This window comes from Panthera onca, chromosome C2 (genome assembly GCF_046562875.1).
Source record: "Panthera onca isolate mPanOnc1 chromosome C2, mPanOnc1 haplotype 2, whole genome shotgun sequence".
NCBI classification, from domain to species: Eukaryota; Metazoa; Chordata; class Mammalia; order Carnivora; family Felidae; genus Panthera; species Panthera onca.
In genome coordinates, this window is record NC_138347.1 from 2,328,729 (window position 1) to 2,346,787 (window position 18,059).

General features: G+C 62.9%; 1 protein-coding gene across 2 annotated transcripts; it reads right to left on the reverse strand.

Moving 5' to 3' along the window:
* Nucleotides 1-860: 860 nt before the first annotated feature.
* On the reverse strand, nt 861-16,998 carry PWP2 (PWP2 small subunit processome component). Of its 2 annotated transcripts, none has more exons than XM_060640567.3 (21): nt 16,867-16,998; nt 15,258-15,370; nt 14,127-14,221; nt 13,820-13,919; nt 12,827-12,970; nt 11,853-11,988; nt 11,378-11,595; nt 10,956-11,099; nt 10,706-10,776; nt 10,148-10,284; nt 9,547-9,695; nt 9,247-9,394; nt 8,873-9,023; nt 7,867-8,047; nt 6,754-6,901; nt 6,221-6,329; nt 4,435-4,500; nt 3,486-3,704; nt 3,208-3,358; nt 2,936-3,010; nt 861-1,436 (listed from the first exon to the last, which is right to left on the reverse strand). In XM_060640567.3, exons 1-21 carry the CDS (start codon nt 16,882-16,884, stop codon nt 1,262-1,264), a joined length of 2,748 nt encoding a protein of 915 aa, XP_060496550.2. In that variant the 5' UTR covers nt 16,885-16,998; the 3' UTR covers nt 861-1,261. The 2 variants fall into 2 exon arrangements, with proteins under 2 accessions (XP_060496550.2, XP_060496549.2); XM_060640566.3 differs by lacking the exon at nt 16,867-16,998 and adding an exon at nt 16,164-16,849.
* Nucleotides 16,999-18,059: the final 1,061 nt, after the last annotated feature.

The window sequence follows — 18,059 nt, forward strand, 5'->3', positions numbered from 1 at the left end:
GACAGGAGCCCTACCACCAAGCTGAAACTACAGTCAAACCACGGGGCGGTCCAGGGAAGTCTTATTTATAAAGTTGGGGGGGGGGGGGTGTGTGCTGTAAACAGTCCATTGGAGTAAACTGGGAGTTGGAAGTGTAGTGGATTCCCATTGGCTGGGCCGTTGCCGGGGCAGGAGGAAAGTCTCTCCTGGTTGGGGTCTGCAGTGGACCAGTAGCCATGGGGCTGAGAGCCTCCGCTGCTGGCCTCCCAACTGCACTCTAAACCAGTTCCCACTATCAATGTTCGTAACTTCAACGTGCACATGTGAAACTTAGCAAGAAACCAGAGGTGAGTTGGAAAGACTGGCTGGTTTTCCACCCTCCGCGAGCGTGGGGAGAATTGTGGACACAAACACCCGGTGACACCTGCGCATGGGCCCCCAAGGGTTACAGGGCCCCCAGGCGCTTGCCCCACCCGCACCCGACCCTGTAGGCCTCCAGGCAGCCTCAGGGAAGAGCTGCACCCAGGTCGGCCCAGTTTCCTGACCCTGGTGGCCCTCACTACTGAGCCCTTGGGACAGGCCCCCAGCTGGGGAGAAGCTGGTTCTGTGCCCTGCTCGGTGAGGCTTTCAGGGGCCTTCCACAGAAGAGCATCTCGTGTCACCCCCTGCGCCTGCGTGAGCTCCCCAAGGGAGCTGTCCGGTCTCAGCTCTGGGGCTGCTAGCGTCCCTCCAAGGTCAGTGCACAGACCCCCGGGGCAGGCGGCCCAGGCTGGGGGCCGCGAGGGTGATCCCACTGCCCTGCTCCTCCACGCCCCCTGCACAAGGAGGCCAACAGACAGGGGACCCTATCCCCCTGCATGACCCAGGATATGTTATAAACATTCTCAATTCAGAGTTCAGATTTAATCCACTTTTATGTACAAAACCTCATCTTTTTTATCTCTAAATATGTCGTCACGAGTGTATTAAAAATATAAATAATAGTCCTACAAAATTTGAGTCTATACAAATGAACCCTTTTGCTTCTGTAAAAGGCGTTTTCAACAGGAGACGAGCAACGTTCGCGGTTACATCGCGGGCCCCGGGCCTGTGTGACAAGCCTGCGCTCTCGCTGCCGCTGCTGGCACGTCTGGTTCTCGTGGGAACAGGAGTCCCGGCGTGGGGACCTCCGCAGCCCTCAGACGGCCCTCCCACTCGCTTCCGGGCCCAGGCCGCGTGCTTCCATCTCTCCGGGAGTCTTAACCAAAACGCGTGGGATGTGGGGTGGCGAACGCGGCCGGCTCTACACCAGCTGTCTGTCCCCGTCTTCCTGTCCTTCCCCGAGCGGGTGCAGAGTGTCATCGTCGTCAGATGCATCCGCTTCCTCCTCGCTTCCCAGCGGCTCTGAGGGGCGCTTTATGCCCCGCTGCTTGGAAACTGCCAGAGCGTACTGGATGTTATAGCGGTTCCAGTCACAGCTGTGAAAAGCGCACAGGAGTCACGTCAGTAAGAGCAGCAGATTTTCTCTTCTATCAAGACTCTGGCTCACCCGGCACCCGCCTTCCCTGTGACCCTGAGAAAAACCAGCCAGGGACTACAGGAGCCCCCTCCCTGCCCCTCCTAACTCGGTTTCTGACCCACCCAGCCCTGCAGGAGTGGCTTCAAGGACCCAGCTGTAAGACCCACCTCTTCTGGTCCGCCCTCACCGCCCCTGCCCTTGCCTGGACCCCATCCCGATAGCTTCCCCAGCCCCACCAGACACGGAGGAAGGGCGGGTGCAGAGCTTGAAGGCCTTTTAGAGAGCAGAGAAGGATGCTCCCAATCAGGTCAGTCCCCACATTAACAAAATAAAGGGAAAAAATCACACCCTTGTCTCCATGTAGGAAGCCACCCGGTGAGAAGGAGTAAAAGGTAAGGGACTATTGAGGTGGAGTGCCCTGGTGGCTCAGTTAGGCTCTTGATCTCGGCTCAGGTCATAGGTCGTGGGATCGAGCCCTGTGTCCAGAGCCTGCTCGGGACGCTCTCTCCTCCTCCCTCTGCTTACGTGTGCGTGCTCGCTCACTCTCTCAAAATAAATGAACTTTAAAAACAAACTGACCCCCCCCCCCACAAACCTAGGTTTGGCAACGTAACCTAAGTGTTGCCTCCCCAATCAATACACAAAATCAATACACAAAATCAATACACAATCAATCCACAATCCACAATCCACAATCCACAATCAATACACAAAAGCCTATGCGTCAGCAGCATGGACGTCCAAAGAACGAAGCATTTATCACACATCTATGTGAACGTGACAGAAGAATCCGTCTAACGAGAGGCACTCGGTCTCTGGGACTGAGCTCTGTCGAGTCACGGAAGCCTCAACAGACAGAAGGCTCTTCTGAGCATGCGGCAGAATTTAACACAGACCCCTTTCGCCCCCTGGCGTGTTCCAGCGGGCGGCCAGGACACTAGAAGGAAGGGCTTGTTGTGGGCTGAACACTGAGGAGGCAGTCAAGGACAGACACAGGCCCTGCCTCTAGACACCGGGCAGTCACCAGCAAGGGCAGAGAACACGCTCCGGAAACAGGGCTGGGACACCTCAACGCTGACCCTAAAGACTGCAGACCCCCTATGTGCCCAGTCAAAGGGCCCAGGAAAGGCCAAGCGGTGGTGATCACGGCCGCTGTGACTCTGCTGAGCCTCAGGGCAGGGGGCAGAAGGTGCACGAACCACGAACGAACCGTCCGGCGACAGGACAGAGAACTCGTTTCGTTGGGGGATCGCTCGAAACTCCCGGCCACACCCGCAGCCCGCCAGCCCCGAGTCCCACCGGGGGCGGCCCGTGCGCTCAGTAGTTCACCAGGGAGGGAGGGAACACCTCCCAGTGTTTTGTCCCCAAAACAGACGACTCAGGGGGCAGCCCCCAGCGTGGAACCAGCCGGCGACGGGCCACCCCGCCCCACCCACTGACCCCACCAGCCACACGTACAGTTTGGAGACACTGTCCAAGTGCCGCTGGATGCTCTTCTGAAGGAACTGAACGGCCGGCAGCACCTTCCCTGCTCTGGAAAGGAGACTCGTCTCAGCGCACAGCACTCGCCGAGGCGCTAGCTGTGCTCTCTTGTTTGTGTGTGTGTGTGTGTGTGTGTGTGTGTGTGTGTGTGTGCGTGCGTGCGCGCGCGCGCAAAGCTCCCCCTTTGACCTGCAGCAAAGCACAGCTGAACGACGGGAGACGGGCGTCACAGCTGACGCACCCCTCACCTAGACTTCAGCTTCTGCCCGTGCACGAGGAGCAATTTCTGAGTCCATATGAGGTAGAATTCCAGGTGGCGAGACACTTCGAAGGAGGAAGCCAAGAACTCCAGCACCTTCTCCACGTACAGCTCAGGAAGCGAGGAGCTGACCACCTCGACTGCGGGGGGAGGAAACTGCGCTCACTCTGCCAAGAACTCTCCCGCGGGAGAGAAGGCGAGCACGGCCTAGACCCCACCCCGCGCGTGCAGGGGCCGAGAAGCTGCCGGGGCCCGTCCGGCGCTCACCCTCGTCCCAGGGCACCGACTCCAGGACCTCCTGTAGCAGCGTCCGCTCGTTGAGCCGGAAGGCCATGAGGATGGCCCCGGTCAAGTCCTGCTGGCGCACGGCCGCCCGGATGCGTGCGGGGGTGACGTCGGTGTCCAGCTCAAAAGGGTCAAACAGCATCTGGGCGTCCAGGGAGTAGACGAGGAGCCCCTCGGTGGTGGTGGCCGCCCAGCAGCGCCCTGGGAATTAGGCAGTCGGGGGGTTTCCTGAACACCCGCTTTTACTTAAAAGGCACCGAGCAAGTCCCCGCGGTCCCAAGAGTATCAGCAAGAAAGGGGCACGGGGACGCCCGCCCCCCGCTCCCACCCCAGCCACCAGCCGCTTCAGGGCAGAGCCCGTGTGCGTCCGCTCGCGTCCCGCGAGCACCAGGCCCGGTCAAGTCCTCCGTGAGCCTGTGGGCTTCCGGCTCTGCGGCAACGTGGCGTCCCCACTGTGGAGCCGGCGAGACTGGGCCACGGTCTGCACCCCGACTCGCACGGCCGTACTCGGCCACGTGCCGTTCTGTGCCCTGCTGCCTCCACCTCCCCGTCGATGCTGGGGAGTGTCGGCCGTCACCCCCTGGACGAGCCCACTGCAAGCCCCCCTCCTGTCCGCCCTGCGGGACCGCATTTACCTAACGGTCCCAGACCCTGCGGGCACAGACCCTCCCCTGCCGCGCCACAGACTGGCACATGTGAGGACGCTCGGCGCAGCCGCCTGCCTCCGCCTCAAAGCCCAGCGTGTCGGGAGCGAACAAAGACCACACGTCACCCGTGGAGGACAGCGAGGCCCAGAGCCAGCCAGAAGCTGTGACCAACCTCGTCACTGCCACAGAGGTGCCAGGCCCACCACGTGCACCGTGGGCCCGGAAGCCCATTGGGACCAACCCCCACGCTTCCCGCCACCCACGACCCACTGGCCGGGGCTCACCTGTGGGAGAGAAGCGAAGCGAAGTCACCCGGATTTCAGGCTTCAAGTGCCGAGAGCTCATGTCACCTGGAACACAGGGCCCTTGCGGTTACAGGGCAGCCCTCTCCCGCCGCGAAAGGAGGGCTGCCCTGCTGCTCCAGGCCCAGCGGGAGCGGCGGCTCTGGCCCCTGGGCCCCGCGGGGAGTCTTGTGCCAGGGCCCCAGATGCTGTTTCATAGGCGCCGCTGGCCTCCGCAGACGAGCCCCTGGAGCACACGCTCCTGTGGGCGTTCAGCCTGGCCCTGTTCTGCGAAACACCTGCCCTGTTCTGCGAAAAGACCTTGGCACAACCCAAAGGCTGAGGGCAGGGTGGCTCCAGTCCCCACCGGCCACTCTGCCAAGCACTCTGTGCAGTGCACAAGACGCACGACCTCACAGGGCAGCTCTGTGGGGTGGGGGCTCGTCCTCACTGGTCATCGCCCTGTGCATCTCCTCTGGAAACCTATTTTAGTTTAACTTTTTGAAGTTTATTCAAAAAGAGCAGGAGCGGGGGAGGGGCAGGGAGAGAGGGAGAGAGAGCCTCCTAGGCAGGCTCCACACTGTCAGCACAGAGCCTGATGCAGGGCTCGAACCCATGAACCACGAGATCGTGACCGGAGCCGAATTCAAGAGTAGGAGGCTCAGCCAACTGAGCACCCCCAAGGTGATCCTGAAATTTGTTTTCAAATCTGCGGTGTGAGGGGTGCTATGTTCCAAGCTCAACGACACGTACATCACCTGAGAAAAGGCTCCTCTCTGCCTGGCCCCCAGCCACCTGGAAGCCAGCTCAGCAATACTTCGTGTGTATCTCCCCACAAATTCTCTCTGGGGGCTCTTGACCTCAGGGGGACCAACACATGGGGCTGGGTTCTCATGGGTCCAGCGGACCCCTCAGTCCCCCACACTCACCACCAACAGTGCCTGTTCTGCTCGAGTTGTGACAATCAAAGGTCTCCAGACACGGGGCGCCCGGGTGGCTCAGTCGGTTGAGCGACCGACTTCGGCTCAGGTCATGATCTCATGGTTTGTGGGTTCGAGCCCCGCATCACGCTCTGTGCTGATGGCTCGGAGCCTGGAGCCCGCTTCGGATCCTGTGTCTCCCTCTCTCTCTGCCCCTCCCACACTCATGTTCTGTCTTTCTCTGTCTCAGAAATAAACATTAAGAAACTTAGAAAGAAAAAAAAAAGGTCTCCACACAGGCTGAGAAGCACCCTTGCCCATCACTGAGGGCTTACAGACCCCACTCTTGTTAAGAGGTTCCTGAGAAGGGGCTCGGTGGAGGCAGGGCTGCTCCAGGGCCCACGGCGATCGTGTGGTCCTGGGTCTGTCACCCAGCCAGTCGCTGAGGAGCCCCCACTCCCCAGCGTGCATTGTGGGCCCATAGGCACGTGGTGGGGCACGAGCCAGGGCTGGAATGAGCCGACCCAGGCCAGCACGGGGAAGGGGGGGCGGGGGGCGGGGAGCTGCGCAGCAGCTGCTTGCCCAGGGCTGGCACAGGGGCTCTCTAGCTGGCGGTGTCCCCTCCTGACGGTCTACCAGGCCCCCGGCTCTCCTGCCCCGTCCCCATGAGGGGCACGCACCCTGTGGGCCTCCTGGACCGCCAGCTCCCTGACCCCGGAGCCCTCCCTGTGGCCCACGTGTGGGTGAACGCGAGGCACAGGGCCGGGTGCCAGCCGCTGAGCCAGGCTGCTGTCACGCGGGTAAAGGAGGTGGGCAGTGCAGCCTGCTGTGGCCGGGGCCTCTGGAGACACGAGGGGTCCTCCGCTCACCTTTCTTCACACCCGGCAATGGGATCGCGACTCCGTCCTCTGCCCCGGCGTCCTGATCGATTAGCGCCAGGTTGCCAAACTCTGTCATTTTCCTCCGGTTCAGAAATTCCTAGAAGGGCAAAGCTCCAGATGTCTAACTTGTCCCCTGTCCCCTGCCTTCCTCACATGCCACAAATACTGACGGAGACCCAGCCCCGTGTGGGATGCACGTGGGACACGCGTCCCTACCCGCTGCGCAGCAGAACCCGCCCTCAGAGCTGCTGCGGACGTGCAGGGGCCCTGCTGCCACCACCACGGCGGTCAGATTCCCTAATGTGCTGCACCGAGGGCTCCCGTCAGCCTCCACAAGGCCGGCACATGTGGGGCGTCTACCCCCTCAGCCTGCTGTCCTCAGGGAAACGGGGACACCTGCGCCCAGAATCCCTTGGGAGGGGGCGGGGACCCAGGCAGGCACACACATGCCTAGAGCCTTCTCCCGGTCCCCGTGGCGCCAGGACGTGGGGAGGGCAGCCCAGACCCGGGCACCCGCTCACCTCCATGGCGTCCAGGGAGAGGTTGCGGGAGATCTCGAACTTCTTCCTGAGGATCTGCTCCTTGACGTGATAGATGCACACGAACTTGGACATCCCTCCCGCCAGGACGCTCTGGCCGTCCGCAGAGTAGCACAGAGTAGTGAAGGCCCTGAGCAGAGGGGACACACACACGCTCACCCCCAGGGACCCCTAGCGTGTGGCGCTCCCTCAAAGCCCAGCAGGCATCGTCCGCGGGGCTCTGGCCTGGGGCTCACAAGGCTCCGAGGCAGCAGGTCCCCCAAGAAGGGACCTCCCAACGGACATGGCCCTTTCACGAAAGGACTGCATGGCTCCAGTCACGATGTTTCCTTGCTGAAGTCAGAAGGAAAAGGAGGCCACCGTGCCTGTCACCCGCAAGGCAACCACGGGCAGGGAGGCCTCCTCGGCCCTGCATCCCCGGAAACCAGGTGCCTACAGGCCTGGCCACGGGAGATGACTGTCCCACACACCAAAGGGCACGACCGACAGAAGAGAAAATAAACACGTTCACGCTTGAAAACACACCAGAGAAAGCAAAGAGAACCCACAGAGCAGAAAAGAGATTTCCAAGGGACAGGTCTGTCGGGGAGCTCCCGTCTCGAATACATACACCACTCGAGAAACACACAATTAAAACAAGCAAATGCCCTGGACAGATGCTTCTCCAGACACGACGTCCAGACGGCCACTCAGCCTGCGAAAACGTGTTTGACAGCATCGGTCCTTAAGAAAAAGATAAGTCAGCGCCACATCGAAACATCACCTCACGCCCCGTCCCACGCAGCTGCGATTTAGAAAAAACTGGCAGTAACGGGTGGGGACGGGGACAGGGACGTGGGGAAACCGGGACCCTTCCTGCTGCCGGCGGGGATATCAGATGGTGCCGTCACTTTGCAAAACACTCCAGCAGTTCCTCGAAAAAGTGAACCTGGGTTACCTGGTGACCCCACCCCAAGAGCCACACCCAAAAGGAGCAGAGGCAGATGTGCAAACACCAGTCCCCGACGGTCCACAAGGCCAAGGGGGGGAGAGACACGGACACCCGCCAACCGCAAACCCAACCCGGGCTCTGCACCCGCTCACTGAGGCACTCACTTCCCCTTGGCCGAGTGCTTGGCGGTGACCTTGTCCAGCTCCTTCCTGCCCGTCTTGAGGTCGTGCCTGCCCTCGATGGAGCCCGTTTGCACGGCGTTCTCGGGGTCCCAGAAGGTGATCTGTGAGTTCAGCGTGGCGACAGCCAACTCTGCCCCATCGGGACGGAAGGTCACAGCCAGGGCTGAAAAGAGACGCGTGATCAGGGCCAGAGAAGGAGCCCAGCCGGCAGGAGGCCACACCCTCCGTCCTCAGCCGGTGTCAGTGCAGGAGAGCCAGGCGAGCACCAGTGGAGGCACACGGAAGCTCCCCCAGACAAGCCCCACCCTGCGAGGGAGGCCCCGGGGCCTGCGCTAGCGAAGGCAGGGCTCCAACTGCCTCAGGGGGCGAGAGGGTCTGGGTGGGGTCACGAGACAGGCAGGAGGCCAGCCTGCTGGGAGGGGACGGGGGGGGGGGGGGGGGGGGGGGGGCGAGGGGCCAGGCCCGGCAGGGGTGCGGCACACGGAGAGCAGGACACAGGTGATTCTGACAGAACCGCGGGACGGACTGGACACAGACGACCTGGAGGCCCTGCAGACACAGGCCGCCGGCCGGCCGCGAAGAGCACGAACCAGAGCCGAGTGGGGTGGCGGGAAGCAGAGACACCGCACAGGCCGCGAGTCCCAGGGACCCACGACGCGAACGTCACGCGTGCGGGGCAGGAAAGCTTCGCCTGCACGCGCAGACGGCCGGAGTCCGGGTGGCAGGGCCTCCCAGCCTACCGTCACCCCGGAGTCCTCCCCGAGGCTCTGCCCGACAGCGCTGGCTGCCTCTCGGGGCCGGCAGTTGAGCAAGCCAGCGCGCGAGGCCCCCGACACCGAGGGACACCACGCCCGGGGCGGCGAGGGGTCTTGGAGTTACATCTGAACCCACAACCAAGATGGATGGGCAGCGCCCCGTCTAACGCAGCCTTCCTCGCTGTGTCAGAACTCCCACCCGCCAGCCCCCCTCCCCTGGCCCGTGCACCCACCATCTGAGGTCAGGCCCAGCGTCTCCGTGGTCCTCCAGCTGTCTGCCATGTCCCACAGGCGCACCGTCCTGTCCCAGGAGGCACTGGCCAGGACGGACTTCACCGGGCTAAAGCACAGACTGCTGATGGGGCCCTCGTGGCCGGACAGAACCTGTGGCGGCCGAAGAGGAGGTATGAAGAGGCCACCCGCCCCGAGGGTGCTGCGCACGAGGTCCCGCTGCCCCGAGGATGCAGGACGGGCTGGCTGTATCCCCGCAGGAAGGGAGGAGCCCCGGCCGGAAGCCGGAGCTGCTTGCTCCCCGCGGGTCTGCAGAGGCGCCCCTCCTGCGTGTGGCTGCGCCCCCGACCCCGGCCCCCAGCCGTGCGGCTCTTACGTCCAGGAGCCTGCCCGTCTGCATGGACCAGATGAAGACCTCGAAGGAGTCCTGCGCCCCGGCCGAAACGACCTCCCCGCTGCAGTCCACGGCCACGCAGGAGAACTGGGTGGGCCGTGGAGACGTGAAGGTGCGGAAGTTCCGGTACCTGCCCCGAGACACGAGTCCAGCTGGCAACGCTCAGAGTCCCGGACACCCCCGCTCAGGTTCCTGGGCCCTCCCCGAACCCTCGTCTATACGCCCGCGACCCTTGCCTCGCGATCACGGCCCGCCCCAGAGAAAGACTGTTAGAAAGGTCACCTGTGAAGGTCAAAGGCACGCACGGTCCCATCCATGGAAGAGGTCACGATGACATAGCCAGTGGCAGTGAAGGTCACGCCGGTGACCCCACTCGAGTGCTCCGTAAAAGTGACAAAGCAGAAGCCACTGAGGGTGTTCCACACCTTGACCTGCAGCGCGGAGAGGGAGGCTGGCACCAGCTCAGGACCACACACACGCACACATGTGCACACTCCACCGTGTGCCCGCCGAGCCTAGAGACGCCATCTGCCCCTTGCTTCTCTGCCGCCTCCACATGAGGGAGGGTAGAGGTCTGTGGGGCCTGTGTCACCCTGGGGCGTACACGCACCCACATGCCACGGCTGCCACCACGGACAAGCGGGTACACGTGTGCAGGAATCCGAGCCAGAGACAGAGAAACAGCCAGCCGGCCCCGGGTCATTTGTGAACCCCTCCCCACGAGCCCAGATGAAGCGGGGCGAGCCCGTGAGTTCCGGGCTGAACCCTGGAGCTGGAGCCTGGGTCTCCCCGGCTGGGCCAGCCCCCGGTGCCCCAGCCAGCAGACAAGGCCCCACGTCCTTCCCGCCCCAGGCCACGGCCCTGGCCACCTGACCAGCCCCACCTTGCCGTCATCCCCGCCGGTGACGATGTACTGCCCGTCGGGGGAGTAGGCCAGAGACACCATGCTGTTGAAATGGCCCTGCTGCTTGAGCACGTAGGACTCACTCTGCCACTCCCACACCAGCAGCTGGCCCAGGCCTACGGAGCACACGTGGGGAGGGGCTGGGGACCTGCCCACCATACTGTGCCCCGCGCCCCATTGGGTCCTGCCTTGTGCCGGCACCGGACCGCCCGACCCACCGAGGCCAGTGCCTCTGTCACCCTCCACCTGAGTGAGGGAACCCGGCAGGGACGCTGCCACCCCGTGTCACTGCCTCGCGGCGGCCCCGTCACCTAACGCAGCCCACCCGAGGCCCACGGCCATGGGCCCGGCTGACGGAGACAGGGGCTCAGCAAGCGAGGGGTCGCTGATGGACTTGCGCCGCTGCTCCTGACGAGGGCCGCTGGCCGACCGGCCGTGCACGCTGGCACTGGGCCCCGGAGGCGAGGGGACCGCAGGTAGTCGTCCTGGGACAGGAGCTCCGTTCTTGTTCTGGCCGGACCCGGCACAAAGACGAACCTGCGCAGCCAAAGGCGATCCAGTCTCCGGAGCCGTTGACAGCGATGGAGGCGACCCTCTGATCGGAGACGCTGGGCAGGAAGGCGGGGCATCTGAAAAGGGCGGGCAGGCGGCACCACGAGCCCACTCTGCCCACCGCCCGCCTGGCTGTCCCACAGCCTCACCCCGCACGGCCCTGCACTCACTCCCTGCCGTCGTCCGGTGGGGCCGGCGAGCACGCATGCAACCTGCCATTCCCCCCGGCCCTCACCTCAGGGAGTGGATGAGGTTGAACTCGGGGAGCTCGTGAAGGTGGAAGATTCCAGAAGCAAAGCCGGTGACCAAGAGGTGGGTCTTTTTGTGAAAGGCCGCAGCAGTCAGGTTGTTGAAATCTCCCTCCTTATTGAAAAAGTACCTAAATGGACGGGGGGGTCAGAAGAGCCGTGGATGGAGAGCCGGAGCGCCAGGCCCATCTCATGCCTGTGCCCCAGGCCAGGTGCCCCGGCTCCATGCAGGACACGGGCCCCGCTGCAGCGGCCTCTCCTTCCCTCTGCCCGAGGCTCTCCCCTCCCTGACCCTGCACCTGGGACACCAGGCGGCCTCCCGGCTGGTTCCCAGGCCCTCTGTGCCTCCTTGTCACATCTCAGCCTTGGAGGGCGCGAGGCCCCCGCCAGCCTCTGTGAGGACACCTACTTGGCCAGCCGAGAGTATTTCACTTTTCCCTGCTGCTCCTCCGGGGCCGGTGCGGTTTTCCCCCGGACTGTGGTCTCCGCCTCCCGCTCCTCCTCCTCCTCCTCTTCCCCCTGCAGCAGATCTGCCTTCCAGCCCGTGGGGGCTTTCGGCCTCAGGCCTTCGGGGGAGGTGTCACACTGCCACACACACAGGGCCCCGTCCTGGCTGATCGTATACAGCTGGAAAAGGAAACGTGTGTGAGTACGGGTCAGCCCACGCCAGCCACGTGGTGGACAAAATCCCACGTAGCTACATCCGTCTGCAGCCTGCCCCTGAGCACTGGCAGAGACGATGGCCAACAGGCAGCCAACAGGTGCCGCTGGCTCCTGAACACCCCCAGGTAACCCGGGGGGCACCTGTGTCTACGGGGGCCGGGGTGGGGGGGCAGCTGGTGCGTAGCTGAGATCTGGGACGCCATCGGGCGAGTGAAACGTACATCTAGGCTGCCGGATTCAAAGAAGCAAGCCACGATCGCGTCCTTGTGTCCTCCCAGAGCATAGTAGATGAGGTTGTCCCAGCGCTCAGCTCCGAAAACCCACGTGGACATGTCTTTGCTCCCCACCGCAAAGCACCTGGACAAAAGAGACTCAGCTCGTCCTCGGGGTTTGTGGTGGAGCTCCACACAAGTGCGGGGGAGAGACCCAGGGAGACCAGCCGGGCCTGCGCTGCACCGATCTGCGTGTCTTGGTGGACGGGTCACTGCCCTCCCCACAGGGAAGCCCAAGGGAGCCCTGAGAATGGACCACCACGCCCACGGGGTGCCGCGCGGGGGGCCCTGCTTAGGGCATGAACACAGGCAGACGCGGGAATAGGCATCGCCTCGCGGAAGAGGCGGGAAGGCATGGCTACAGGGCGCCGCCCCTGCCCGTCCATAGAGGAGCCACGCGCTAGGAGCACAAGGCCATCTCCCGCAGACGCGACTGTGCCCCACCTCTCACCCGGCGGTGGCCGGTGTGCAAAGCGGCACTGACCCCCAGCCTCCACCGTCCCCGTGCGCACAGTACAGGGCAGCTGGGAGCGAGCAAGCGGCTGAGGTGCCTTTCAGGGCGGTTAGGGGTGCGGCCGTGAGGGGACGGGGCCGGCCCCCATGTTGAGAGCAGCTCCCAACTCTGCCGTGGACACAGCTGCTCCGCCCATCTGGTGGCACCGACCGGGCCGCGACACACTGGATACAGCATCCCCAGCAAGGCTGCCATCCCGCGCTCCGTGTCCAGGGGCGGATGTCCCAGGCAGCGCAGGCCCCACTCAGAACCAGGAGCCCATCCTGCCCCCAGCACCTCGTGAGGCTGGACGGAGGCCATTCCAGACCGAAACTCTGGTCTTCGACAAGAGTCACCAGGCTCCCCCCCGCCCCTCCAACAAGAGGCCAGCTACTAGGCGTCCCCCTCAGGCCCCGCCCGCAGGCCTCACCGGGAGTCGTCCGTCCAGTCGATGCACGTGGTCTCATCGTACGGCCCAAAGTAGGTTTTGTCCAGGACGAACGCGTTGAATTCCCGCTTCCTCCCAGGGGCGTGGTACATCTGAGCGATGTTGCCTTTTGTGACAACGAACTTCCTGCCACAGAAAAGGGGCCATTGATCCATAAGACCCATGGAGTCCCGAGACCAGCTCAGCCTCTGAGGACAGTGCACGTGCTACGAGGCGATTTCCTATGAGAGGCAAAACATAGGGGCCTGCCTCTCCATGGCCCCCAGGCCCCCTCTCCTCCTACAGGGGCTGAGGCCAAAGAAGGACAGGTGGACGGTCAGAGAGACAGACCGACCCTGCAGGCACCCTGAATGCTGCCACACCTCTGGCCGCCCGCCAGCCTGGGACAGACGCCCTGGGAGCCGGAAGGACAACAGGGCTCTGCACGACGGGCGCTGGGGAGTGGCCACTGCCTTGGAGGCCGTTCTAAGCAGTTTCTGAGTGTGGACGTGGAACGGGGGCTCACGGCCGAAATCCAGGGCTGCCCCCTCCAGGGCACATCCGGGTCAGCCTGGGTGTGAGCATGCTGGGAACCAGCCCCCTCTCCTGTGGCCCTTGAACCCAGAGCAAGGCTGGGTCCAGCCAGGGCCCTGTCTGCACACAACATTCTCACTGCGCACGTCGAGGCTGGGGGTCAGCGCCATTCAGAGACAGGGGCCCCTCTGTGGCTCTGCTGTCTGGAGGCCACAAGATCCTCCTGAGGACAGTGGCTGTTCTGGAGGCAGTCCTGGACAAGGACCTTTGGAATCTCCCGCTCAGGGTGGGAGCCCCAGCCCTCAAGTAGGAGGAGCGGGGCCTGTGGCCGTGCAGCCCTGCGGGAGCCCAGACGCGCATGAAGATGAGGCCTGAGCACAGGCTCCTGCGCTGCCACCTCCCGTCGAGAGAGCCCCCCCGAGCCCCGCCGTGCGGGTCATGGAGGCCACACCAAGCCCTCACCTGCCGTCAGGGGAGAAGGACACGCTGTGCACGGAGCCCTTGAAGTGGAAGTGATGGAGCACGGACCTGCAGACCAGGCTGACCAGCAGCGCGTCCCCCCCTGCAGGAAGGGAAAGTGGCCGATGTGCGGTCGCCCCAGACGGGACACCAGGCGCATCTGCGTTCCCCCCACCCCCACACACCCTCATCCCAAAGCCCACCCGGACCGCAGGCAGGACCGCGGAGGCCTACGCCCCCAGCGGGACAGGGTGACGGCCTCGTGTGCCCCAACCACCTGAGCCGCTGTTTCCCGGCCAAGGGCACTTACCTTCATCGACGATGATGGCCAGGCGGCCGTCTGGGGACAGCCCGACACACTTAACGTTGTACCGAGTGGCCAAGGGCAAAGTGCTGGATTTGTTGCTAGGAGACAAAACCAGAGCTGTGTCCTTGGTCTCAGTTGTCAGACGAGAGGGGCAGGGGTGGCCTGAGACCCTTCCCCTCCCCACCCTTCCTGTCCCTTCCTGGCTCTGGGGCCAGAGCTCCCGGTTGGGAAAGCAGAAAGAAAAACAGGTCCTCGGAGAGTATCTGGTAAAGCAGATTAAAAACCTTAAAACTGGGCTTGGGTTTGCCAATTTTGTTTGTAGAACCACATCTGGGGAGAATTTTACAGACGTTACAAAGTCGGAAAACTGGAAACAAGCTACACGTTAACAGAAAGGATTAACCACAAGGTCGGCACACGTAGGCAGAACTGTTCTTACAGAGCTGGGAGAGTGTGCAAAAACGCAAAAATCACGTTAAAGACGGGTAACCGCTGCTCAGAGTCTAACTTGGTTCCCTACTGTCCTACTTTCTAGTTTTCCTCCAACGAGCACGTGCTCCTTGCTCCAGCCAGCCCCAGCAGATGTCATTTAAACGCAACGGCAGCCGTGACGGTCACGCCTGCACTTGGCCCTGAGTTCCCCCACCAGCACTGCTCTCAGGAGCTTCAGAAGTCCCCCTCGGCAAAGACGTGGACCATCGTCCCACCGTACAGACAGGCTGAGGCCTGCAGAGCAGGACAGAAACCCGGGCGACAGGAGGGTCTCACCCCGGCCACACGACTGTGGGAAGCGGTGACAACCGCTTAGGAGTCCTTCCCCTTGAGAAGGAAGGACAGAGCCACATGCTCGTCCGGGAGGACAGCACACCCAGCAGGCAGAACTGAGCCGCAGTGAGCCGGCGACAACGCAGCCCAGCAGCGGGAGCTCTGCCCTGGAGGTGAGGTCAACAACCTAGATACTGGGCTTCAGCTGAGGGACCAGGCGCACTCCTGACCCGCTGACACTCCGTATACCCTGGAACAGGCTTTCGGGCTGCGGCACTTAACGGGGGCACTAGTGAGAGGAAGGCGCGGTCAGCTTTTGCCCACGCGCCATAGCGGTCACTGTCGTTAACATCTTGGTAACGCACTTACTTTTTAAGGTCAAACACCGTCACTCTGTTTCCCACAGGACTAATAACTGAATTTCCATCGCATGTAAAATTTAAGTTTCCACACCGATAGACTGTCCCCAGCAAATTCGAAAACTGGAAAGAAAATAAAGCCATCTTAACACAACAAAAGTACAAAAGTCTCAATTTTGGGAAAGGGCTAAACGAGGCCTCTCTCTGGTCAAGGAGACAGCACAGACTCCCTGCTCCCCCCAGGTCCCTGGTCATTCCTGGGGTCCCTCCAGGCATCCCCTGGGACACTTGCTGGCCACCTGTGCAGCCCAGCCTTGAGCGAGAGGGAGGGAAGCAAAGTGAGCCCAACCTCCAGGGGCCCTAAGCTCCTACTGAGGTGGGGGAGGGGCACTGGGAGTATGTGGGACGCGTACAAGGACAGAGGCGTTTGCCAAGTGCAGAAGAGAACAGGCCCCACGTTTCAGGAGGAGAAAAGGGCACTCCAAGGGCATCTGGGGCTCAAGGCTTCTTGAACAAAGTAACCTGCTGGGCTCCAATTTATTAGCTGATTCATTCATTCATCACCAAACTCATGTGTTCCCTGGACATGCTGCTGGATGCTGGGCTCTGTGCCCTGACGCCCTCATAGTCTATGTCCAGGGGGCGGGGCACTGAAGAAGTTACTACAGAGCATGTGTAGCGATTGGAAGAGAGAGGTAGTTCCGAGACTGGTCGGGGAAGGACCCCTGGAGGGGCCGCCAGAACCAGAACCTAGAGAGAAGGAGCCAGCAGGACCAGCGTCTGGAAGTGACGGCCCTCATAACCTCAGGGGGCTCAGAGAGAGAAGCCTGGCCAGCTGAGAACATTTTAAGCAGAGGCCGGCTGTGATTCAAATCCTTTTTTTTTTTTTTTTTTTTTTTTTAAAGACCATGCTCACCACAGCAGGAACAACAGGGAGAGCAGGGAGGCGGTTAGGTGATGCTGTCCCGACCAGGAAGGTGGCCCCAAGGAATGGAGAGAGCGGGTGAAGTGCAGCCGCCAGAGAGAAGCTGGCTATGGGCGGGAGGAGAGCCGCCACCCAGCCCCTCCTGGTTTGGGTGGCAGGGGAAGAGAGCACTGAGGGGCAAGCGCCAGCAAGTGTGGGGTGGCGCTGAAGAAGGCCTGCGCTGTGGCCAGAGCCAGGCCAAGGCGCTAAGGACCTGGCACGAACCAGGGAGAGAGGCACGCGACCAGGCAGGAGGCCGGGGGCAGAAGTACCCTCAAGAATTGGGACCCACAAGGTGTGGACGGGGTAAACCTCCAGTGTCCCCACCATCGGGCAGCCACGTGACCCTGACAGCGAAGGAAGATGAAGGCGACGTTCCGGGGCTCGGCTCCGCGGCTCCTCTGCCCGCGTGCAGCCGGGAATCAGGCCTTCAGTCCAGGGCTGGCCTGTCCATGCTCATCCCGCTAGGGCTCCGTTCTCTCCCGCGCCCACACCTGCCGCTTGGGGGCCGGGGCCCGCCTCTCCGTCCGGGTCCGGGATGTCCGCCCATGGCCCTGGGGCCGGCCGCGCAGGTTACAGGCTGAGAGACAGTGCGGCCCCACCGCCCCCCACCCCGGACCCAGCGCCGCGGCCCCGGTCCCGCGCCCTCGCTCACCCGGTAAGCGAACTTCATCGCGGCTGCCGCACGTGTGCTGTCGAGAAGCCTCTGCCTCCGGGACTGCCAACCCCAAGAGAGCGCTTCCGGGAGTGGTCGCGGCGCCGCACCACGGCGCCCCCAGGCGACCCGGAGGGACGGTGCAGCCCGAGACTTAGCCCTGCCCACAGGCCACGCCCCCTTCTCCCTGAGGCAGCGTCCCGGCCCGCGGGTCCCGCCCCCACTCCTCCCCGAGGCGGAGTCTCAGCCTCCGACTCCTCCCCGAGGCGGAGACCTAGCTCTCAGGCCCGCCCCCGCTCCTCCCCGAGGCGGAGCCCGCCAGCCACGTCCCCACCCCAGGCGGAGTCCTATCCCGCAGGCCCCGCCTCCGCTCCTTCCAGAGGCTGAGCCCCGCCCATGCCCCTTTCCCGTGGTGGAGTCCCGGTCCGCAGGCCCGCCCCCGCTTCCTTCCCGAGGCGGAGCCTCAGCCCGCAGGCCCGCTCCCTCTCCTCCACAAGGCGGAGCCGGAGCCCTCGAACCACGCCCCTACCCCCAGGCAGAGTCCTATCCCGCAGGCCCCGCCTTCGCTCCTTCCCAAGGCTGAGCCCCGCCCAGGCCCCCTCCCCGAGGCGGAGTCTCAGACCGTGGGCCCCGCCCCCGCCCCGACAGAGTCCGTCCGCAGGCCCCGCCCCCACCGCACGCCGAGGCGGGGCGTGAGACTGCCGGCCCCGCCCCCCGCGCCGCGCACCCGCGGGTACCAAGCAGGACTGGGGCTCTGTCCTTCTTGGGTCCCGCTTGCGCCGCTGCCCAGAAGGTTCACGTCCTGAGTGGGTGAGGCGCTCTGACCCCACGCTTATTTAAGCTCTGCATTATGAATGGGGGGACCAAAAACAAGGAGACTGAGTAAACTAAAGAATCGTATCAGCGATGCTACCAAACGTCACAAAGGCAATTAATTTCATTGGCAGACAGAGCTACAAAAACAAAAAGCAAAAAACAAAAAACAAAAAAACCCACAACCCCAAGCCCTTAACACTCAAATGTCTTTGTTCCTGTAGGCTATTGTTCCTGTAGGGTAATGAATTATGAAAAAATCCCTTGTGCTCCCCACAAAGCAAATAATCTATGCTTCGAGTCAGGAAGAAGGATTAGGGAGAGAAAACCAGAAAATTCTTTAACTTCACACACTCAACTTTCATGCTCCTCACCAAAAG